Here is a 25,809-nt window from a genome sequence, read left to right as displayed (position 1 = left end):
TCTTAACCCCCACATCTGTTTTCTCCCAATACTGATGGTGTTTACGGCTGTCCAAATCTGAGAACACAGACCAAATTCACACAGAGTGCATGTACATATTTGTGAGAGAAAATAAAACTTCGAGGCTGTGATGCCTCGAAGACCCAGAATGGACATGTCACATCAGTGATTATCTGTAAAATAGCAAAGTGTTTTGTTTTCTATGAAGCATTTCTCCGAATCTAAATTTTCTAGAGGGGCTATGGGACATCCTGAAGAATAGGTTCTCATGAATTACAGTAGGACATGGAAAAGATGAGGTTTTAAGCAGAGCTTCCCACTCAGGAGATACACAGCTCAAAGCAGAGCTGCATGTTCAAGTAATCATTGTCTGCCTTTTTGTAGAGAAGTTGTTATTTTAGGTCCCAGATTTTTTTTCATGATTGCTGTGTTAGAAGTTGTACTGAAAAGCTTTAACTGCACACAGAGTTAGTGTCAGCCTGGTCACTTTACCAATGGTCATACAAGCCTTTCTCTCTTCCTTTTGTCATATGCGTTCTACAGCATAATGGAAGTAATATGAAATTATTAGGATGCTTATTTTAAGGTAAGTTTAGATTAGATATAAGAGAGAAATTCTTCCCAGTGAGGGTGGTTGGACACTCTCACAGGTTGCCCAGAGAAGCTGTGGATGCCACATTCTTGGAAGTGTTCAATGGGGCTTGGAGCAACCTGGGGTAATGGAAGGTGTCCCTGCCCATGGTAGAGGGGTTGGAACTGGATCACGTTCAAGGTCCCTTCCAACCCAAACCATTCTATGTTTTTGTGTTGTAAAGTAATTTATGATCTTCATGGCTGGAAACATGAGCTACTTACATGCAGCCATGACTTTCACTCACATTCTCCTCAGCTTACAGAGCCATGTATGTTCTGAGCCAAACCCAGTGGTTCTTACCCAGGCAAAACTCCCACTGACTTCACTCACTTCAGTGGGAGTTTTGCCTAAGTAAAGACTGAAGGATTTGGATCACCAAACTTTGAACAAAAAGTTTTCTATAACTTTGGGCTGAATTGCACAGAAGGCAGTGGGTGTTTGAAGGAAAAAGGAAATACACTTCTTTTCTACAATAATTTCATCCCTGTTAGTGCTGAAGTTAAAAGCATTCCTTTTGAGAAAGCCTCACTTCTAAACTCTGCCAGTGTCTTGGGCTGAGGACATTAAGAATTACATCTGGAATTCTTTGTACTGTATTGCCAAGTTTAAGGAGATACTCTTTAATGAATTGGAGTAAGTATTAGTATGGTTGGTGTTTTTGTCATGTGGTAAGAGAATAGATGTTCTGTGAAATATAGCAGTGTACTTGCTTTTTCTTGCTTTAAATTTAAAACAAAGACTGGCAAGTATCACAAATATAAAAACCTTGAACCAAATCCAGGAAAATTCTGTTTCTTTATACAATACAATAAATATACAAAACGTCCATCTTAAAATTATTAACTGCTTACAACTTGTTTTAATGTCTTCTCCAGTAAAATGCAGTTAGAACAGTTTTCCTCATCACAGTGTTTGCTGCCCAGGTAGCATATGCCCAGATGACTGTATAGTTTTTACACAACAGTGCAGAATAAGTATTAAATACGAATAAATAAGAATATTAGTGTGTTACACCCACTTTTCCCTTGTGCTTATGTCCAGTCAAAATAAAAGATACTGAAGAAGCAAGTGTGGGCTACTTACATAGCACAAATAGGCAGTAGCATCTCCCTAGGTATTGTACAATGGAATTGAGGACTTCAACACTGAACAGGATGTGAGGAATTTTTCATGTGAATCTAGGTTTTATGCTTTCCTGCTTGTAGAGGCTGAGCATGTCATAAAGGTGGCCTCTTGAAATGTTTTTGTGGGCCAAGGTGGTGGTTGATGGGAATTGTTCAGGCATATTTGCTTTTCTAGGATCATTTTATCTGCTCTCTTCATTGGTGGTTAGATTAGGTACCACAGTAGCTCTAATCTGTGGTGTTCTGCATAGCACTGGAGAATGTAAAGGAATGTGGAAACGGAACGGGGAAACCTTGATGAAACCTCGTGCTGAACCCTGGCATCCTGAAACCTTGCCTCTGGATAGAAATCCTGTGGTGGATCTGTGGCCCAGGCTAGGAGGAAGGGAAGCCTGCCAGGGAGGTCTGGAGCCACACAGGACTGTAGGGAGGGGATGGAAGGGCTGGATCCTAAACCATGGATAGTTTATTCAGCCCTACAGATTTCATAGTTCCTTTTATACAGTGAACATCACCCAAACTCTTTGTTAAGGTTAGGCAGGGTTTGAAAATGTTGTGTTAGAACTTCAAAGTGCTGCAAATTTTGCTCTAGGGTAGAAAGCAGAATATTTAGGCTCTTTTTTAGTTCTAGTATCGGGTTTCTAAAACTCCCTATGATAGGACTTTCCTTTATACTGAGACTGTATGCATTATATCCAGAATAATAGAAATAGGTTTTTGGAAAAAAAACCACAAAGGGACAGACCGACTTAAATCATTATTTCTTTCAATTCTAATCCACACTTAGAGATTTTTAACAAATATATAGTAAGAAACATCATGTAGTGACTTTTTAATCGCTTCATATGAAATGGTATTTGCAATCTGGGCTAAATTCTTCAGAAAGACAATATTTTAAAAGTAAGATGATGAGTACCTAATAGGCCTCATTCTGTGGTCTTTATAAAGCTTCCTGGGCCTACATTTTGCAAGTCTGTGCTCCTTGCATAAACTCTTTGAATTTCCTGGTCATTGATCCTGCTCAGCACAGTGAAGGAGCAGAGAATTACTTTTCCTCCTGTCCCGTTAGCTGTGGGCTTGAATATCTATTTGGTCTTATGTTGCAGAGCACACAGTGGTGGAAACTCTTGGCTCTGCTTCATGTATAGAGCACCGAAGAGTGGAAATTTCTGGCTCTGCTTCATGTTAGTTTGCACTTCAGGCGACTTACTCAGCACCAGTGTTGGATCACAGAATCTTTTTTCCTAGCATGCCATCTTTGTAGTCTGACAGGTACAATGGTCCCAACTACCACATAGCTCACTCATCCTCACTTCTTGAGCAGGAGAGAGACTGGCAAAAACTCATCTGGACCAGTCCTGCAAAGGTCTGGGAATTTTAAGGCTGTCAGGCAGAACTTTCCAATGAAGGAGACGTACCTCACATTGTAACTGTCATTACTAGAAGCACTGCTGGGCTTTATCAGTGTGAAATGACAAAACAGTGTGAAGACATTTAACTGAAAGTTTCATGTAATTACCTCCACTAGTAGTGATTGCGTTATCTTTGAGTTGTCATTTTTACATAACACACCCGTTGTTTATAACCTATGTGATTAAAAGCAAAAGAGTGTAATCTACCTTAAAAGCTAAATTATATTTCCACGAAGAATGAGGATATCAGGCCAACCACAGCTCTCCGTCAATGGGCCTTACTGTTCAGGAAGCAAAGATTAATACTCAGCAGTGCTTGCCAGGCAGAACAAATAAGACGTGCAGTCAGTTCTGCAAATTGAGGAGACAGGTCTTGAAAAACTATCTGTTAACCTACAGCCTTAAAATTAGGACTCTTCCATAGTCCTGACAAAACTTAGAAATGTAAGATAACACATTTTGAAAAGAGCAGCAAGTACAATGAGGGTAGGTGAGACACTTTGTATTGTCGTGCTTTGGCAAGACTGAAGTAGTGATTGACTTAATGTCAGAATAACTCGCTTGAGGATGTAAATGCATTTTAATTCTTAATTTAATTCTTTTAAATTGTAAATAGTTTAATTGGTAGTGTAAATGGTTCAATTATTTGCATTTGCTTACACTTACAGATTGGTTCTCACACACAAACTCTTCTCAGTCTAGCATTAAGAAGTAGTCTGTACTTTAAGTTGCCACGTGTTTACCATATATTTAGTGATTTTCTCTAAAAATCACAAATTACACTTGTAGTTGGTGTTATAATAATATGGTCTCTTTTCAATTAACAGTTTTAAGCTATTAACATCTTTTAACAGTGCCAGAAAAACTGTTTTTTGAAGATATTTTGGTTTAGAACTGATGGCTAGCTTGTTAATAATAGTGAATTTTCAGCTTCATCAAACATAAGAAAACGTTTCAGAATTCTAGAAAGAAGCTTTCCAAATTTATCCAGCAAATGGGAGGTTTTTAGGGGTAAAATTAACAAGAAAATATGGCTTGCTATGGATCTTACCCTTCATATCTCTGGAAATTAAGGTGATAAAACTATACAGTGGCTTATGGAAGTGGTTTTTATGGTTAAATCTCAAGTCAAGTTGATTTTACCACTGGCACTGACATATCCATGTCTACTCTGAAACACCAAGACAGATCTGTCAAAGTAGTCTGGCTGGGATCACTTCTGTGCAATGTGGAGGGCAAGGAATGCCCTTTCCAGGCCCCTCTCTGTCTCCTGGGCTGGCTCTTGCTTAGTGAGGAGGACTTGGGGTTTTTGACACATCTTGTCTAACCTTACAGGTAGTTAGGAGTGACTTTTCAACTTAGAAACTCACTCCATAAATCCCAAGAAGAGTTGCTGGGCATTGTCCCTTTTTCTTGTTCAGGGTAACTTCATGGCAACAGTTGTTGTGCCTGTTGCAGCAACAGGAGCAGGAGGGGTGAACGTGACCTGCTGTAACACCCAGCCATTCTCTCTTGCCAGAGTGTAGTCTTCTCTGCCAAGCTGTGATGCACTGAGCTTTCTCTCTTGACACGAACATCATGTTTTTCAATTTTATTGTAATGAACAGTGTCCTTTGTTAGCAACACAGGCTTTTTTTTAAAAAACTGTTGCTTGGCTGTTTTTTCTGGAGCTCATACATGTTTTCATCCATAACAATGGGAATATTTTTGATACAATTCTGTACACAGACTTCTGTGTAATTTTGAAGATGTCAGTTTTGAAGATGTCCGTCAATGTTACGGTTTTACCTCTGCAAATATTCTGATGACACTGTGCCTTACTGTTTCTTGGAATATTTCAAAACTCCTTTTGTAAGATTTTTTTTTACAGTGCATTCTCTAGACATAACTGTAATCTAACTAATGGAAAATGGTTCAAAATTCTCCATAGGAATAGAATGACTCGTCAACCATCAATTGGCATCAGAATGGAGACTAGTCTATGCGATCTGCTTGCTTGTAAAATTCCCTCATTGTATCCTCTGCTAATCTGATTATTAATGTTTCAGTTGATTGCTTTACCTTAAAACTGTTTTTCCTCAGCCAGCACTGATGTCTTTGCAATCTGTTATAATTTCACAGCCAGTCTGTCATCACTAAAAATACAGTTTGGTAGTACTATGTAATATAATTTTCCTTCCTTTATGTTCTTGAAGTAGTTTCCTACAGTAAATTTTATTAAAACAACATTGTACTATCAGTCTTTTCTTTCAGCTCTGGAGTTTCATTTGTACTGAACAATCAGGCAATTTTTTCATGTGTTGGATTTAATTTGCTGATGATACGGATGTTAAAGGTAGATGTATGCAATACAAATGCACTCTGGAATGTTCATATGGAAATATATTTATTAATATGCAATTAGTTGCCTGTATAACATGGCTGTGGGCACATTCTGGATAATAACAAAGCTGATTAGAGTACTGGTTTTCAGCAAATTGATGGCATCTTGTTGACAGCAATTTATATAGCCCTTCAGGTATTTTGGCATAAGGAGATACTGCACATTTTGATAGTGCTCCCTGATTATTTTAAAGACTAGGGAGCACATTATCCTGTGACTCTCTGGTTCCCAAGTGATGTAAAATAAAACTGCTTAAAAACTGTTCTGGTGGACTGCTTTGTCCAGGTGAATCTTGGAGAAGTAAAGATCTAGATTATATGGAATTTGTGTGGTTAAGATCTCGAAAGCATTACTTGCATTTTAGTACTTTTCCATATAATCACCTAGCTGACTTAAGGCAATCTTAGGACTCATGAAGGAGTTGGAATTTTCTGATTGACTTTCAGCGGATTTCAAGGACAGCTCTTTTCTTTCCTTGTGTAATGGTACAGTTTGATAATTAATTTCCCCCCATTTTTTATTCCTTTGTGCTTGTTTTTTATTTAATCTCAAGTTTGTTGTGAGTTTCTTAATACTTCATTGTATTATTTCACACATTTTTAAATGACATGAGCTTCATGTATCATTCCCTTTTTCAGTCACAGCTGCTTTGTGCACTGTGATCAGTTTGCTGTGTAATAGAGCTGCTGAAACTGCACATGGTTAGTTGTGTGTGGTTCTGCATGCACACTGTGCATGATGCTCACATGATGAGAGAAAATTTGGTTCCCTCCACTTCTTTTTGCTGGGAAACCCTCACTGCTTATGTCCTCTGTAGCTGGAGAATTGTCCTCTTTGGTGCATACAAGCTCCTCCATTGCCTAGGATGGAGCTGTGCTTCTTGGATACTTACATAGGGGTGAATGCAGAAAACAGATGCTTGCATGACTGTTGCCAAATTTGATCAGGATATTGATTCAGTATAACAGCAAATACAGCTGCCAGAATTCTGTGCTCTGGACTATTTTATGAATTTGTTCCAGGTGGAAATTCACCTCTCTTCCTTCTCTCCTTCCTCCGATGGGAAACCAAACAGTTTGTTGGCTTGGCTGGGTCTTTCCTTGCTTGCCATTGGTACTTTGTTGGCTCTTTCCATATAGCTTTTGGCTGTCTCTCTAATTGGAACAATCTAAGTTTGCCAGGACTTTTATTGACACTGTACTGCCTGCTTTTGTAGTTGCTTGTTTTGTACTACTTTGTGCTAGGGAAAAGAGAGAGTTTATTTTGCTTTTGTGTTTGTGTGTGTGAAGTGAGTCTGGACGTATTGCAGGACTGGAATGAGGAAATTATTCAGGTGTGGGGTTTTTCTCAGCTGTACTAATTCGTATGAGTGGATGCTATAGTTAGTCTCATTTTTACAAGGACTTATTATTATATCAGTCTTAGATACCTTGTGACATCCATTTTGGCTAGCTAATTGTATTGTAAGCCCTTAAATGTAGCTGTCACCATATTTTTCTGGGATGTTGTATAACTTGTGTTGCTACTGTACACACTTCTATGACATTTCTCTTTTAACTGCTTCTTATTTGTGACACACTGTTAAGTTAGGGCTCAGTCCTGAAGATGTGATTCAGGGCCTTATTCAGAGTAATGTCTCCACTGTAGTCATAACTTGCAGTTCTTCATACCTGATAAGATTGTGTCCCTATAGTTGGCCACTGAGTGTATGGTGATGGGCACTCGAGTAGATTTTTAGGAGAATCATAATTAGATAGCATTTCTAAAGAATTGAATACTATTTCGAATTCAGAGAGAAGTTGTATATGACTTAGAATCTGATAAGAATACAGAAACTGTATCGACTGTATGTACCATAAAAGCTTAGATGAGTAGATGTGCTCAAAATAGATTTTAATTCTACTTTGATGAATAGCATAAAAATGATTGCAGAGTTTTTGGGCTGTGGGCTTCTAGACAACTGAGCAAGCAAAACAGTCTTGGGCAGGAGAACAGTTGTCCGGGGTGTCTGGCTGGTTGTCAAAGAATTTGCACTGTTCATACTGTGATGGGCACTTGTGTTTGCATTGGACAGTTGGAATTGCTATACCGAAGCAAATATTAGTCAGAGTGCCTGCTGGTTGTGTAGGACCAGTTCAGTAAATCCCACTCCAGAGGCACTGGGAAATGGAGGTAGGTGGGACATGCATCTCATCAGCTGTTGCTGAATTATATTGTGGAAAAGTGCTACATTTTTTCCACAGAGCTTGCCTGATTGAGAAATACGTGGTTTTTTTCCCAATAAATGAAGTAGAAGAATTACTGTTGAATTTAGTGCCCAGATAAAGTATTTAGGAGGCTAAGCACAACACTCTTCATCATTTCTCTCTCCCTACTCCCTGCTATGGATAAAGATAATTGAGTGATAAAGTAAAGAGAAAAGATGGGAGAAAAACAGGCAGGATTGAAAAAGGAATGGAACTCAAATCCTTCACAGCAGCTAGCAGAGTAATGTTTTTGCCTGCAAGCCACAGCAGGTACAATAGAACTAAGTGAAAGAAATCAACGGTTTTCTATTTGACAAGCACTCACTGGCAGAGTAATACATTTTGAAACAGCAGAATTAAATGGAAGAAAATCCTAAGTTTACAGCCAGAAGAAATTTTGTATTTCTTTCCAGCAAGAGCCTAAATGTGGATCTGCCTTGAATAAAAATGTGGTGTTACTTTGACTTCCTATAATGTACTTTATCAGGCACTTGGAGTAGAAAGAATAAACCTAAAGAGTAAGAGCCCTAGAAGAGTTGTTTTTGTGATTTTGCTGGGGATCAAGCATGGGCAGACTGATTAATCCAAACTGTCATGTCTTGGCATAAATAATGTGTAATAATTACATTACATCAGTGAGTTTGCTGGTACTTTGGAGTGAGTGAGAGATTTTGAAATGTCTAAAATACAACTGAAACTGAAATTGTGTGTAATTGGTGCCATACAGTGAGTGAGTGAGAATATTACATAATCCCTGAGGCCGAGCTAATTTGCTAACAGATGGATTGTACATTCTAAGAACAGAAGTGCTAGGAAAAAGATGCATGTGCTTTGCTGTTAGCATGATAAATACAATAGATTCCAGTTTTTAGTGCAGAAGTCAAGCTTGGAAATTACCTTCCATTGTTGATACGAGTTTCTTGAAAGAAAGCTCAGTTCTTGTTGCTGCAGGATATCAGTGCTTGATAATTCCTCCATCAAAGGAGATAAGGGTTACTTGGTTAGGCATTCCATAAATGTTTTTTTTTGCCCAAGGCCAAAACCTATTAATTTTATCTTGTCTGGGGGGGGTATCACTTTCAGCTCAGGAGAATATTGGATTCAGTCCCTTGCTCCTGACTATTAAGATGACTTTGCAGATTGCGACTTAATTAACCCACAGAGAGGACAGAGATGTCAGATATACATAGGCAGACTGAAGGTGAAATTGTAGTGATCCCACTTCCTCCCGTGGGCTGTTTACATCTTTCTGGTATTTAAAGAGCTGGAGTGTTTCCTCAGGGGAGGACTGAGGTCAGGCTACAGTAGGTGTCTCTAAACCTCCTCTGTCAGGCATTGGCCGGGTGCTGTTGTGGAGCATGAGCGTGTCTGTGTGGCCTCTGGAGCAGCCCAGGGATGACCATGAGAACCTGTTGTAGAAATGGGCATGAGCAGTCAAGAATGAGAGCACTGCCTGCCTACGCTCTGCCCCGTTTGGAACTCAGATTCTGAAGCCTGGGCTTGGTACTGTCTATTCCCCTTCACCATGCCTTGGGCCGAAAGAGCATTTATGGAATGCCTAACCAAATAAATGGCAAGCCAGACCTTTCAATAAGATAGGTAGCATTTTCTTACTGAGAAAGAATGTTTCTTATCTGCTGGTAGTACCACGCCAACTACTTATTGTGGGTGCAGTGTTGGGGTACATCTCTGCACCTCTAGCTGACCTTGGAAATTCATATGAAGGTGGGGATAAAGAGGGTTTGAGAGCTTACTGAGAGATTGTACTTGAATATTGTCATTTTCCTGTATTTGAAACAGTCATAAAGGCTTTCTTTGTTTTTAAAGAAGGAAAGCTGTAAACTCCTGCTTCTCCAAGAGGTTACATCAGGAAATCACCTTGACTCTCATGAAGGCCAGCAAGTGTTTAGAAGTTATTAGATAAAAATCCACTGAATATCAGCTCTTTTCTGAACAGCTGAAGTGTTAAGGCTCAGGATTCTTTGGTACTGTTTCTGAAGGTTCTGGTTGTAAATGACTCATCCTGTCTTCTTTTGTCCTCTTTTGTGCTGGAAAAACATGTCTCCTGTATGCTGTGCTCCAGTGTGTGTCTTTGTGTCCTTGTCACACACTGACTATATGTTTCTCTGTCGTGTACAGTAGAATACACAGTTTCTGGGCTGCTTCAGTGACTGTTTCCCTGCACTCTCTGTCTTGACAGTAGCAATTGTAGGCCAAGGCTGAAACTTACTTGAAACTCTGGAGCACACACAGTATGACCAGGGTTTTTTCAGTGTTGTACTGCCCAATCCCTAACTTGTGTGTGTTGACCAGATGCCATGGTGATACTCAGGGCTTTAAATCTTGACTAGACATGGGCATCTTTTCATAAGAAGAGAAAGGATCATATCCTTGATACTGTCTCAGTCTCCTTGGCAATTTTGAGCCCCTGATCTTAAAAAGAAAAGAACAAGCATTTCTGAGTAAACCAGTTATAAGTTCTTCTAAAAATATTTGCACAACACACAATTTTATTTAATCCTAGTTTTTGGAAAAAAACAAAATTATTTTTGCTGTTTATTTTCTTTGAAAAGAAATGTTCAGCTTGTTTAAAGTCCCTGGCAAGGAACTTTTCAGTGTGGGTTGTTAAGTTTTGGCAGAGCTATAACCATCTAAAAGCAACAGGGATATTATTGGAAAGCATTTGAAAATATTAGCCATTACTATAGTTACCAGCTCTGCCTGTATTTCTTTCTTTGGGCATGAAATTGTATCAGTGCAAGTAGTCTCGAAGGTGGGTGCACCAAGGTGGAGAGGAAGTAAAGACGTAAGCCAAGTGTCAGTGAGCAGTGCAGGGTGAAGCACAGGTCACAGTGGTCCTTGGGTTCAGAGGAGATTCCCGAGGTATCAAGTTCCTGGGTGCTTCTGCTGTTGGGGCCATGCACCTCACAGCTCTTGGTAGCACAGTTCCAAGTGTAACACACATAATTAAACCCCTGGAGGGGAAAAAACCCCCAAACACATGTTATTGAATTTCAAATTTATTAGAATTAAAGGAATTAATTAAAGTTGTCCCAGGAGATAATAGAGAACACTGTATTCTGTGCTACCTTTTTTGTGAGCAACATCGTGGATAAAAAGAAATACATGCAGTTGAAAGAGAGGACTAATGAGTAAGTGTTTATTGCACAGATATATTCTGGCTATGTTAGCTGCTGTTTCAAGATCAGACATCTGTCCTTAAAATATTTTGCTGCTTGGAGGTTTTTTTCTTTACCTTGAAATAAAGCCAAGTTTTTCCTTCATAAAGGAGAGCACTTGAATAAACACAACCTTAGTATAAAGCCAGTTGGGACTAGTCTGTTGGCAAGGGCTAGAGTTCTTTTCACATAGGGAATTATTAGGAAGACAGTGAATCTAACTTCTCCCCTCTCAAGGGTCCCTCACATAGTCTCTATTCTTGACTGCTGTATTATTAAGCAGCATGGAACAGTCAGAAGTTTACAGGAATATTACACTGGGACACTTTTATATATTGTCTCTTATTTTTCAGAAAATACTAAATATTTCTTCATTTTGACTTTGAAATTGCAAAAGGTGCAAGTATTTGTTAACTATGGTATACCCATAGGGACATTTATTTACACATACCAAGCAGGTAAAACTTGTAAATCTGTTACAGAACAAAGACAGCTGAGAATTCTTGTGTGGCTTAGAAAGGTTTATGTATTCTGGGGAGCAGTGTTGGGATACAGTGGTACTTAACTATGAACTGGATTCTGCAGAAGTTGGCACATACTTCTTTTCCTTACAAAATTGGTTCTAAGAGTTGCATTTTCTGTGTGTTAGACCAGGTCACAAGAATTGCAATGCTAGTAATGTCTGAAATCAGTTAGTAATTTCCAGTTTCCTTTGTCCTCATTTATATAACATGATTCTTCACTGAGACCTCTTGCTTTCTAAGTTTGGGGAGGTGAGGGAGTATATACATAATACAAAAACTCTACCCTTTTTGGTATCATGATAAAAAGCACTTGGAAATAAAACCCCCAAGATTCAAGTAGACAAAATTAACTCCTGCATTTCAATTATCTTTTGTCATTCACCCAGTCAGAAATAAAACTTGCTACACAATCCCTTCTTATGTAATCAGTGAGACACAGAATGACAACTGTAGTATCTCTGTTTTTCAACCTTTATGTTTGAAATGTTTCAACCTTACGTTTGAAAAGAAAATGCTGTTGTCAAAATTCTTTTTCAAGTATTAGGAGAAACAATTTTTTTTTTTAATATTCTGATCTCTAATTCATCTTTGCTGAAAAAATCTGAACACTTGACCCATTTTTAGATGATTACTCAGGACTTTTTCCTTTTCCCTCTCCAGTATATCAGTCCAGGAAACAGAAATGCCTAAAAGACACAGAACCATGAATTCTCATCTTTTGGAGCTGGGGGAATGTAAGGGCTGGAAGCTGACAGATGACAGATGTGCCTCAGAGTCCATTTCATCACATTAAGAACACAGCCAGTCCCCTCTGTCTCCCCCTGTATAATGTACATCCCTCTCTGGGAAGATAACCTGGCTCAGACTTTGATGCTTCTTTCTTATTTATTCTCTGATATAAACATGTGCAGACAAAACTGCAGTGGCCAAATAAATGGATGAGTTCCTTGTGTGAATGCCCTGTGCGGTCTGGATGCAGCTCCAGGAGCAGGCAGTGGTCGTGGTGCAGTTGTAGGTACTCGTAGTATGAACCCCGGTATGTAAAGTGTTTACAGGAACCATCATCAAATTAAACTTGTTTAAATCCTAGTGGCAAGATTTTTGTTCAAGTAGTAGTGAAGGTACAAATGGCAGAGCAAATACAAGGTGGCTATGTGGTGACTGTGGGCAACGCAGAAAAAAGTAACATTCCTGAAGTCTGATCTTCGTTGCATATATATCCATTTTCTAGTCATCTAGGAGACACTGGATTACATTCCTTGTAGCTGTTTTCCTGCTTTACAAGGGGGCATCTTTGTGTTTGAAATTCAGATGATATTTGACATAACAAAATTTAAACTCGGTTTTTTGTATTTGAACAGCTGTCAAGTCTACAGTAAGGAGATTCTCAGTAATTTTCAGATCCCCTTGATTTATCTAGCTTGATTCTCTCACCCTTTCACTGACAACCAAAGGAAAGCCAAAGGATATCAAATTTGAGGTAGCATTTGTGATTGTTTTTGCTATAGCACAAAAACTGTTTGAAGAGCTTGTTGAATCTAACTGCAACTCTTTGAACTTTAGTGCTCTGGGGAAAGTTACATTGGCTATCTCAAAACCCAGGAAAGAATCCAAGTGTTGTGGTTGTGACTTTCACAGGGGATTCCAAAAGGGATGACGCTCTGGAGAAAAATTTCACCTTTTAAAACTGCTTGCAGTTTTCATTATCTATTTTGACCTGTCAAGATGTCCAAAAAAAGAAGAAAAAAGATGTTGAGAAATAGTTCCAGTGAGACAGGGAAACAGTGTTTGAGATCAAGAACTCTTAAGTGATTTGAAGAAAGATAGTAGCAGAAGGAGTTGCCTTCTCTAAACATTTTAGAGCAAACAATATAGTAAAGAATGGTATGAGGGAAAGTAGTGGGCTGAACTCAGAAATGATTGGGTCAGTTGTGAAAGTGGTGCAATTGCATTTGTTTGCAAGCATACCAGAGTTTTGCTTAGCCTGCCAAATTTAACCAGACCTTTAATGAGTTCCATCCTGAGAAAACACTGTGAATGTGGTTGTGGCTCTATCTGCACAGAGCCTATAATGATATTTAAACCAAGACTGAACTTTTAAAAAATGTGCATTCCTAAAAAAACATCTTAAAAGCAATTAGCTTTTTTAAAACTATTAGATGTAATGGCCTCTTGCACAGGCACAAGATTAGAAAAGGAAGAGAATGAATCTGTTGAAATGAACATAATGACACAAACCAAAAGAAGTTAGGAATGAAGAAAGCAGTGAAAACCAGAGCAGGTTGTTCTGTCTGTGTTTCTGGGTGTGTGTATGTATAGATGGACAAACACAGGTGTGGCACGTGTGCATCTCAAATGTGTGGCCTCCCCAGCTCAGGTGGGACCGTTCAGAAGTACGGGAGGTGCAGTTAAGCCAACGAAGATGACAAGGGAATGGAATAACGTATCAGGATTCCATAGGCTGAACATTTCAGTCTGAAAAAACAGTAACTTGGGTAAGAATGATTGAGTGAAGTGCATAAAACTTGAGAGTTCATGGAGAATGTGAAGAGGAAATGATTGTCATTGTCTGTCTCAGTACAAGATCTCCGAATTACTGGCAGAAATTACCCAGTGCTATTCTCAAACGAAGATGATGTGGCATGTAGTGCAACTGACTGACATAGGAATTAGACCTGCTAAATTTCAGGAAGCTAAGCATATTCAATAAAGGACTACTAAATGATAGAAAGACATTATATTTGACTGAGGAAATCTTTGTGCCTCAAAGTAAAAATGCAGCCTTGAAACATATTCTGACAAAATAGCATACATTTTTCCTGGCTTTGGAATCACTCTTATGCATCCATTGTTGATGCCTTTGAATAACGGACCTTTGATGTGACTTGCAAGGACTTCATGTTTCTGTGTTCTTGTAGTATAGTGGGAGAGCTTTGGTGATTGACTCTAATCATTCAAAGGGCCTGATCATTCCCTGCCTTGACATTCTTCTGAAGCTCTTCGTACTTGGGGTTTTTTTTGCTAACCTGAGTATCTTCACATTAGCAAGAAAATAGTAAGGGCCAGGAATTTCTAGTGCAAATCAAGGATGAAGTCATTATTGACACGATGGTGAAGTTGAACATACTCTTCTGAGGAGGGCACTAGGCCCCATTTTTTTCCTTATTTGTAAGCCAATCAAAATAGAGAAATGCATACAATTTTCCATTACTCAGGGACCTTGTCACTGATGGTTTCCACATCTTCTCTCTGATTAACAGAAATAAAAAATACTTAAAGGACTGCAGCATTGAAATATGTCGAGATACTATTGCTTATACCTGACCATATGTCTTGATCCAGCAAGTATTAAGAAACTGCTAAAATACAGAAAAATGTTGAAAATTTTCAAAGGGAATTTGTTCTAGATCTTTAGTGATAGAAAAGTCAAATCACTGTGAATTCTGGTATTTTCATGTCTACTTTGAGATGTTTAAAAAATTAAGTAGCAACTTTTAAAAATCCTTAGGTTTCAAAAATACCTCTTTTGTAATACAAGCTGCTAAATCTAACCTCTATGCAAGCCTCATGCAGTCATATACACAGGTAGCTGAGGAAGAAACTTGGAACATTCAGTGGCATTATCTAGAGAAAGACCATTCTTAAGTTTTGATTTTGTGTGAGAAACTGCTTCACTCTTGTCTGAATAGGTTTAGAAGCCTAGAAAAGGGATTTTGGTCTACAATTCTGAGTGACAGGAAAATAAGCATCCTAAGAATTGAACTTTATCAAAGAGTAGAATAGACAAATTATAAAGAACCAAACTCCCTTGATTCTGGCTGCAAAAATGTCACTCAAAACATAAATTTCATTATTTGATAGTGTTTGAGCAGGACAAACGATGTAAACTGATTAGTGCCATGTAAGAAGTCTATTAAAAAAAGTGAAAAGGAGGGCTTGTTTTTATCTAAAAACACGCTGTTCTATGTAACTATTATCTTTATATGAATCATACTCATTGTCATAGGAAGAGGGATAATTTTAGTTAAGTGTTTTTCCAGAACGTTATTTTGCCCATCTTCACACGAGCTCTACAAGTAGGGGTGGGGTGCTGGTGTTCTCTCGTTCCATGTCTGTCACCACAAACTCCCACTGTAAAAAGGAAACTTCTCTGTCTGCAAATAATTTCTCACAAGTAGGTGAAGATCATATAGTAGAGAAAACTTCCCACTGCAGTACAAACCAGATGTATTTAGAACAGTGTTTTATTGTGCTTCATAGACAGGGGTTTACTTGGGTAAAACTCCTTTAAACCAAGGAACAGTAAAACAGAGTGAAGAATGTGAGCCAAGGGAATCTACTTCATATCTTGGTTGCAAGATTATCAAGGAAGAGCTTGAACAGGTAATGGAGCACCTCCTGGAAATACTGTTCCACATGAGAGTAAATGTATTTTTATTTTTTTAATCAGAAGGGATGTTTCTGAACAATCAGCATAGGACTTGGCACAAACCTTCCAGCAACACTGTGTTCAGAACCAAGCATTAGTTAAATCCAGTCCTTGCTGGCTGAAGAGCAAAGGATTATCTCTTTTAAGATAAATCTAAAAAGCCTGATAAATACTTAGGGCCACATGAGATCCTGAAGAGAAGTGATCTGCAGCTGTGTGGAGTCTTCCACAAAGAAATTTTCACAGGTATTTGTTATATTCATAGGAAATGGGTGTTCCTGTTTCTGCCAGTTGTGATGCAGTCAGTCACACACTTGGAAGGAGCTTTATGTGCCATCACATCTTCTGCTCTTGTGGTCTTCTTCCTCTTGGATTTGCACATTTCCTCCCCCTACAGCATTGATGTACAGCCAGAAATCCAGATGCCTGAATATTAAATGGACTTTGTACTTAACTCATGTCACAGGGCTAGGGTGCACTGCCTCCCTTCCTAAATTCTGGTCAACAAGAGTATGTAAAACTCCAGAATTTTTAGATTCCATGTTTTGCAGGGCATTTGCAAAACACTCCTCCCCTGTCCCCAACTATACGTTTTGAGGGCTATTATTTTCTATAGGACAGGCATAACTTTAGTATTTCAGTACTGCAAGCTCAAATAGAGCTTTGCAAGAATAAAACTAAAAAGTAGAAAACCTGAACCTGTAAGTTTGAAAGACTTCTTTGCAAGTATTTGCAAGTATGCAGTTACAGCTGCATACAGTGAGAAGAGAAAGCATTTGTTTTTGTGTAAATACATAAATTGTGTTTATTTGGGTGAACCACCCCATGCTGCTTAAATGGGTATTAATTGGGGTGATACTGTGTAGCTGTTCAGCATCGAGGATGGAGAAAATAGTGTTGAGGCTTCCACACAGGCTGTGCCATTGGAGTTGTCACCTGCACTGTGGAGTGGCTGCTCTGCCACTTCTGATTTTTCGGAAGAAACAGATTGTATTTTTGCATCATTCAAATAGAAAAATGGACTGGCATCTTTTCCATCTCCTGTTCCTAAAGGGCAGGACAAAAACAGCATCAAAGAGGTCACCATGCCATAGAACTTCTCTTGAAACCATTAAATACTTGCTGTGGAAGCAGTGATTCATTGCTGTGTGGGAGACGTGAGTGCTCAGGAGGCTGTTCTGAACATCAGTCATAACTGAAACTATTTGTGTTCTTCACTCTCTTCCTCCGGTTGGCTTCAAATGTTATTACTGTTTGTTTATGCTCTTTATGACATTCGTGAACCAGAAAATAATAATGGTAGGTATTGTAAAAGCTCAGGAAAGAATTAAAATGCAGAATTTTGGGGTCAGCAGGGAGTCAGTGTGTGGTGTTGGGGAAACAGCTCTAACTTTGGTTAGGTTATATCGGGTTTTACACTTGTTCTCTGAAGTACCACTGTTTTGAAGGGAATTGTGGAAACCTTTCATTTAGTCCTGAAATGGGCATGGTACTACTTGCCAACAATTACACTGAAATATGATCAGGGTGGTGCTGACATGCATTAGCTTTAGCCACTTAGATAAGAGGTATTTTAAAAAGACATAGTGTTAACATCAACTACATGAATTGTATTATTTTGTTTAACTGTTTCTTGTCATTGCCAACAAGGTCAGTTTAGGCTAGATTTGGAGAATGATTTCATGAATTTTCAGACTGCACTGTTACTGAATTCAGTACATCTGTATATCCAAGCCCTGTGCATTTTTGAAGGCTTTAGCCTTATCATCCACATCATAAATAAGCACTTTGTATACAAATTCTAGGAAAGAAGATACCCTTCTTAAAGAACTGTATTGTGTGGAGTTGGTATCTGACCTTAGATATTGAAATGGTTTTCTGCTTTTCTAGAGTTGTATAAATAGAAGCATAGAGTTTGCTTACTCTTGCTGAATCTGGGATATCAAGTAATCTGGCATATTTGCAGTGGATCAGTATATACAAGCAGATGTGAGTGCTTTGTTAATATGTGATTTAGGAGTATTTATTTCAGTTTAGATTTAGTCTGCTTTTGGACTAGAGTACCTTTACCATCCTTGCAGTTTTAAATTGTCTAAAGTGAAAAAGCAATTAGAGCATTTTAGAGGTGCATATATTATTTGAACCTGTTCTACCTCTTGAGCATTAAAACTTTCAGCGTATGGAGCTTCTAGCTGCAAATTTAATGTTCAGATAACAAAAAATAATAGTCAAACTTTCAATCTGAGATACCTTTGGTGGTTTTTTCTACCCCAGTATTTCCATTCTTAGTGAATATGAGCAATATGATTAGCTTGAAAGTACAGAAACTCAAAACTGAAGCCCCAGGACACTGGATGTGCTTGTGAGTGGTCTAGCAGCAGGTATGTATGGGAACACCCTGGCCCAGGATCCAGGCATGGTGGAACTACTCTCCTTGTGTAGGGTCATGTGCCCGTGGTTGGATTCAGTGCCCAGAGGCTCCTGGGCGTAGGTAAGACAGATTCCTCCTAACCCAGGCAGAAATGAGAGCTGCTGATTGAACTGTACGGGATCAAATGGGGACACGCCCACCAGCCCTGCACTCACCTTCTAGGCGTGTTTGCCAATGGAATGTACATACTAGGATAAAGCATCTTCATCTTCTTCACTCGTAAATGCTTCCAACACAGCCACTTCAAAACACTTGAGTAAACTCCTTTAATAAACTCTCTGTAGAGTGGGGTCTCAATGCTGACTATCCCTCCTGACTTTGATAGGTGACAGCCAGCAGTGGTCTGTTTGTATTTCAGGTCTTTGTTGCTGCAGCATTGCTGGAGGTTTAGGTAGATTTCATAGACCTTACACTGGGTTTGTGTATGGGAGAGCTACAAGTCCCATTTATGGTATCTTTCCTTAAAACAACAGGTGAGAAGTTGTTTTCCTATTTGGCAGAGGTGTCAGTGTTAGATGCATACTTTAGATTGTTTAATCCTTTTTTATTAGCTGTTACTAGCTGATATCTCTAAGACCATCTTTTCACATGATTACTTTTCCTGGATGGCTTCACTTGGTCCATTGTAACAAGAATAAAACCTTTTTTCTCTCAGGTAATTTTCTAGCCAGTAGGAAACTATTGAATAGCTTAGTGAAAGAGTCTTTATTTGTCTTCATGTGAGTAGCTTTTTTTCACTAAACTGGTGCATATTTACATGCTATAAATGTAATTTGAATTCTTCAGGCTATCAAAAATGAATAGCTTGCTTCTTCTTACTGTCTGAAACTTATCTGGCTAAGTGAAGTTCAGCATAAAGCACAAATACGTAATGAAACCAGCTATTGTGCAGGTAAGAAAGTCTGTGATTAATTAAGTGGACTACATCTGGATGTGACCACAATCTAATTGTGAGGGGCTGTAAATAGCATCAAAGATTTGCGAGCGTTAGGTCTGTGGACAGCAGGAAATATTTGAAAGCTAAAGCAGGATCAAATGTTTGGGTAAAAATTATGGTTATAGCTAACCACAAATCAAGTGAGAGCCATTAGAATGTTGTTTGTTATCCTGTGGTTGAATGTAAATTCTCAACATTGCTCCTTTGATTTGTAGAGCAAATGAGGGTTAGGCTGCAACCTTGAAGACATGTGAGACACTGAAGTGAGACAAGCGGGCTCTGCTGGCTTTGTTGTGCTCTGCCTTTGGAGGTTTTCTGAAGGTACCTCTTGCTCGAGTATAGCCATGGCTTCTCACTGTGTTGAGTTGGTTTCCACTGAAGAACATCCGCCACTGAACCTTGCACTGATGTCTGTACAGTGAAGTGCTTCAAACACAGGCTGTGTGCTGGTATTCACCTTCTGTTCTATTGAAATGGCACGTGCTGGCTATTACCCTCTAGCAGTCATAACATCTTCACTAGTGTCTTATTTAATATTCTTCACAGACAGAGAGCAATCAAGGGAATTATGTTTATCTAACTGTAGGAGTTAAATCTCTAAGATCATATATGAAAGTCAAAGATTTTAACAGTGGCCAGAGAAAGGTAGTAGTATTATGCTCAGCTTCTTCACACATTGGGGAGAGAGCCATCCAGCCAATCTCTAGGCAGACTCTTAGACTTTGGAGGGAAAAACCAGAAAAACTAGTGTCCTTCCTAGTGGAGAGGAGAGAGATTTATCAAAGGCAAGAAACAAAAGTTGGGGTGAAAATATCAGAAACTGACTGACTGGGAAAGGACTCTAAGTCCACTAATGCAAACTGTAATTCCAAAAGATGAGGAGCCAGAGCTTTCAGATGCCAAAGCAATGTGTGCTTCCTTGTTCCTAATCTGCTGTACCTCCTGCCTGGAGGCAAAGGATTACATGAGCAGCATGTCTGTGAGTTGCCTGCTTACCTGATTGTCAGCTTTCCCAGTCTGAATTTCTCCAGTGTGGCTTTAACAATACTGAGGGAGACTCTGAAGGCCTTGTTAAAGTCAAGGCACAGAACATCCCTTCCTCTCCATTCATGTGCTGAACTTGTCATTGAAAATAGCTTGTTCAGGCACAGCTTGACCTTGGTATATCCATGATGGTTGATCCCAGTCTTCTTTTTCGTTTTTTTTTGTCCTTCCTATGTTTGGAAATAACTTCCATGAGGATTGGCTCTGCAGTCTTTCTGAGGGCTGTTAGGGTGACCACCCTGCAACTGAGCCTCAGGTTATCCTTGCCCTTAATGAAGATAGATGTGGCAGTTGCATTTTAGGCATCACCCCCAATCACCATGGTCCCAAAGATTTGTGTACATAAAATTTTCTCAGGTGCTTCCTGACTTGGTCTTTCTCATTTACACGGACTCAGTGGGAGTGATTTAGTTTTACACAAAAATTCACGTGAATGGGGAGAAAAACCCCCATACTTCTGTTTGACACACTTAAATCCAAAAGTATTTTAATTTTGTTAGTAAATTTTGCATTGTGAAGACTGTGGAACTGATATAATTCGGCCCTGTGAAATCCATAAAGAGGCTGACTTCTGTGACTTGGCAAAATTCCAGTTGATGTCAACTTTGAAGTCAATGAGGGTTTCTTTGGAGGAGAGACATCAGGATTTGGATTAAAATATTTATTTATGATTGATAAATGAAGTCCACCTGGTCACCAGACAAGGAGACCATATGATGCAAGAAGAAACAGTTTGAGATTTCTTTTTCATTTCAGTTTAGTAGAACAATTTTATTTCATTCCAAAGCAAAATAAATCCTTGGATTGACTGATCAATTTTAAAGAATATATTACTAGTAACAACGTAGCAGTTGTTACTCATGTGGTAAAGGCTAATTTGAAAAGAAGTGCTATATAAACTTTGTGTTTAGGGGTAAGAAATTAAATTTTTTATTGTTTTGCAGAGACCTACATTTTGATTTCACAAGGATTGTAAGTGCCACCTTGTGGACATCATTATTCTTATTATGTATCTCATTATGGGACACAGTGGTGAAGTAGAATAATAAAATTTAGTTTTAAAATCTGTGACAGAAATTAGTTATGTTTTCTTTAAGGATTGGGAGGTTTTGATTGATTTTCCGGTATTGCTATTGATGTGCCGAAGTTGAAGAACACACTACTGCTGGCTTCAATGACTGTAAATAAAGCCAAACTTTAGTTGTCTTACTGTGAAGTCCTACTACTTTATGATTTTTGTAGTTTCTTGCTGGAATTCCTTTGTTGATCACTCTCACATCTTTCTCCTGAGTAAGCCATCAATGGAATACCATAGGAGTGAAGCCCCAGATGTCTGGTATTCCGAGAAGCTCACTATGTTGTAACCCCCAGTGCCCTTGTGTAAAAGTGGCTGGATAAAATGGTTCATGCAATGTCATGAAGTAGCCTATGTAATTTTTGGGGGGTGTGTGGGTTGCAGGGGTTTCTTTCTTGTACATCCTGGTGCTTGGTAGATCAGCTGTGCCGTGTTTTTAAAGGGTTTAGGGGAATGTCTTGTCTCCAGTGCATAAGTACAATGATGCCTGTTAACAGCAAGCCCTGAGTTGGGCATTTCTATGCTTTTCACAAATAAAACCAAATTTTATTCTGAGGAATACAGAGTTCCAAATTATATGCAGCTGATTTTCTGCTCGTTAATAACTTAAAGGTATTGTCATGAGATTCAAGGTATGTTAAATATCTGCTGCTTATCTTAAAGCCGTCTCCTAAGGATCTGAAGCTTCCTCACTAGCCAAGTCAAATTCAAGCCTGTACTCCAGAAGGAAATTGAGTGTGGTTTGTCTGTATGCTGCTTAGCTGCCAGCCAGTCACAAATTCCTACTTATCTCCTGGCTATACTTAGGCCATAACCAGTATCAAAATTCCGGGACATCAAATCTCTTCCTTGGCTTGCTGTTGAAATGTTTTCTATGTTGTTACGAAATAGAAGCTGATTTATCTCACATAAGTTGTTCTTTAAACTGTTAGAAGAAATGGACAGCAGTGTTGTTTTTGCAAAAACACAGTTATATCCCTGGTCATCCAGGATTCCATTTGCATCTCAGCTTAGGGAAGCTGTTTAAGGATTGTACAAATCAAGATCAGGTTGGCTGTGGCTCGGAGCAACCTGGTCTAGTGGAAAGTGTCCCTGCCCATGGCAGAGAGGCTGGAACTGGATCATCTTCAAGGTACCCTTCCAACCCAATGATTCTAGGAAATTATTTTGTTTTAAACTATCCTGTCCAGGTATGTGTTACTGAGTGGGTTGAAGATTTTCTACTCGATGAACAGGTGGATTTCTTCTGTAAGTGTCTAGATGCAGTATAAAGATTTCTCAGACACCTCTTTTGGTGAGAATACGCTGAGTACTCAGTTTTAGAGGAAATTAGGACTGGACTATAGATTAAGTAGTTCTGCTCTTGTAAAAAGCCTGTTTTGGATCATCAAAAAATCATAGCTGTCCACCTCTTTTCTGAGCAGCAGCTGTGTGAACTATGTGGTTCAGAGGTTCTTTTCTTTCAGCTGAGGAGTGTGCAATCAGCACAATCAATTACTACTGCTCGTGGTGTGTTCTTGGGTTTTGGCTGGCAGGATGTAAAAACCTGTTGGCTAACTCAAAAACACTGAGTCTGCGAATGCTTTGGTTTTTGTTGCCTTTTTCCATACAGAAGACATTGCTGAAATGCTAATTCACAAAATCCTTTCAGGATTGATTATTCTGTGAAAGTGATACTATTCTCAGTTGTTATGTCCAAAGGCTGCAGTTGTAAGATCTTGGAAAAAGAAATCTTACTTTATTTTGCAGAGCATTGGCTGTGACGACTATCTGGGTTCTGACAAGGTGATTGACAAGTGTGGAATATGTGGAGGGGACAACACTGCTTGCAAGGTTGTGTCTGGAGTTTTCAAACACACGCTAACAAATCTTGGCTACCACAAGATAGTGGAAATTCCTGAAGGAGCTACTAAAATCAACATTACTGAGATGTCAAAGAGCAACAACTATTTGGGTAAGTTGCATCTCAGTGAACGAAGAATGCTTTGTGTGCTAGTGCAACGGGGTGGAGGTTATGCCAGGAAAGGTCTTCTGAGCAGGGTGAAATCGATGTCAAGAAGAAGAGAGGAAAGAGAAAAAATCATTAAACAGGTGTTTTGATCAGAGCTAACTGGCTGTTTATAATTCTAGATTGATTTTGCATGATGAGCACTGTAGACCTGTTACTATCTATTTCCCTGTCTGACTTGGCTTTAGTGTCTCCTATTAGTTGGTTCCACTGTGATGTTTCCCTTTCCCACATCATTAACCTCCTCTGATCAGTCAAAAATCCAGCCAAGCGGATACTTGTTAATATAAAAGACTGCTTGAGGAGAAAAGAACATCTTCTGATTGCCAAAAAGTTTCAGTTCTTTTACAGTGAAAGTATATAAAAATTTTATTAAGATAATTTGATATTGAAGACGTATTCACGGAATCCAAGGTCATTTTTACAGTTGTTTATTCTGAAGCAGGTCCTTAATTCAAAACCATGGAGGATCTTGGAATATTTATAGTAACACAACATCTTAAGGTATACTTCTAGCTATGTATAGTGGGTTGCAAATTAGGGAATATGTGGAATTTATACCAGATCTACGCCAGTCTTGAGTGCATTTCTGAACTGTGGCATTCCCCACTGTAACCTGTCGTGTTCCCAGGTTACAAAGCCCTTAGTTTGTCTACATTTTGTGCATGTTTTGTAGGCAATTCTTAAGAGTGGACTGGAGAGAGAAGAGTTAGTTATGATTTACAAAACCTGCCTCTCACCTTTCTCTTCACCTGTTAGACCATCCTTAGATTGGAGCTACCTGAGGCTATCCTTGCTAGCTTGGTGTGGTTATTGCTAGAGCTATGTAGCTGTACTGGAAGTTCCAAACCACAGTCCTCTTGTTGGACAGCTGCTTTATCTCCCTTCTGGTGGGTAAAGCATCTCAGCTGCTGCTCAGGTACAGGAAAGGAAGGTGCTCATTGTGGAATTGCTTCTACCCTCTTTCTACTTTCTTCCCCTTAATTCCTGCTGGAGCTGCAATGAGTTCTACAGAAACATTGCCTGTAGACAGGAGTTTTTATGGGGAACAGTCTGAACTGGGAAAGCGAGTTCCATAATTTTACCAAAAAGTTACCTCAAAATTGAACAAATAAACTACCCATAGTCCGAGAAAGCCAAATGTTCTGGACCTCTTGTCTGGGTGGTCTTCTCAGTTCTAATTTGTCCTGGTTTCACCCAAAGGAGGTTTTTGATACATTATATACCAATATTCACCAGCATTCATTTTTTCATGAGAACTGTTTGTATAGTATCTGTCAACACAAACTTAATTGATGATGAACTAAACCAATAATTCTGTCTAAAGAATTTCCATGGATACTTGTACATTTGGTAGAAAATGGGTGAGAATGTAGTTTACTTGGCAGTACAGTGAAAGTAGTCACATTACTAATATATAAAATCATGGAGTTGAATGTAATTTTTCTGTCAGATTTATGTGCCAGCACCTGAAAACAGCTGGCAGAAAAATTCCCTTGAGTGTATTAAAAGTACTGAGCCACTTGAACATTTTTGTGATGGGCAGGACAGAAAGAGAGTAACATTTTTGATTAAAAATAACCAGGCTGTTGGCATGTATGGGAAAGTAACAGAGTTTTTCTTTCCCAAGCTACTCCTTAACTCCTTATCCCCTGAGCTCTTGGTTTATGCTATCATCTTTTCTTTCTTTCTTTTCTTTCTTTTTTTTATCCATTTCATATGTTTTACTTTCAACTGCTGGTATGGATTTAGTCTGCTAAATGTGCCAGCTCCCTCCCATGTTAGGAATTCTTGAGGATGTAATTCCAGCCTAGAAGGACTCCAAGCCACTCTGCTCACATTGTTACACAATAAACTTGGTTTATTGAGGCAGGTGAGTTACACCAGGACAGAAAAGAACATGTTCAAGCAGATCAGAAAGCTGAAACTAAGAGAAAGGTTTATCAAACAACTTACTGGACAAGTGGAATGGTAAATGTGAGGATGGTGTTTTGGCATATTGGTGGTCACAGACTTCTCACTGATAAAATAGAATTTAGAATTTAGACGTTTTTATAGTGCACATAACACTGGTGGAGCTGGGAAGCTTGAAAACCCAGATCTACCATTTACTGTAATGTTAATATTAATATATTAATGGTAATAAGCAGAAGTCTCGAACTTTAAAAATAATAATAAAAAAAATTAAAATCATGCTTATGCTGCAGCAGCAATGAGAAAAATAACCCAGCAGCCATTCCTTTAAGGATATAGTTGAGTGCTTTGCAAAACTGAATTTTCAATACCCTGTTCTGTCATAATCCAATTGTAGCAATCAGAGCTGCTTGCAAGCAACATTCTTTTTTTTTCAAGGACTGTAAGTTGATTGCTTTTGGTTTTCCTT

The 25,809-nt window shown here is 38.8% G+C and overlaps 1 protein-coding gene across 4 annotated transcripts in view; it reads left to right on the top strand.

Moving 5' to 3' along the window:
* The window catches only part of THSD4 (thrombospondin type 1 domain containing 4), a 244,155-nt gene that overhangs the window by 164,156 nt on the left and 54,190 nt on the right, over nt 1-25,809 (top strand). For all 4 annotated transcript variants that reach the window (XM_042039239.1, XM_042039240.1, XM_042039241.1 and 1 more), the window contains one exon: nt 23,168-23,372. In XM_042039239.1, the coding sequence (XP_041895173.1) occupies nt 23,168-23,372 (205 nt within the window). The remainder of the gene's footprint in view (nt 1-23,167; nt 23,373-25,809) is intronic.

The sequence above is a fragment of the Corvus kubaryi genome, unplaced genomic scaffold (genome assembly GCF_017639235.1).
Source record: "Corvus kubaryi isolate FWS band 111438036 unplaced genomic scaffold, C.kubaryi_AGA036_p1.0 37394, whole genome shotgun sequence".
Classification (NCBI taxonomy): domain Eukaryota; kingdom Metazoa; phylum Chordata; class Aves; order Passeriformes; family Corvidae; genus Corvus; species Corvus kubaryi.
This window is presented reverse-complemented; position numbering and strand designations above follow the sequence as displayed.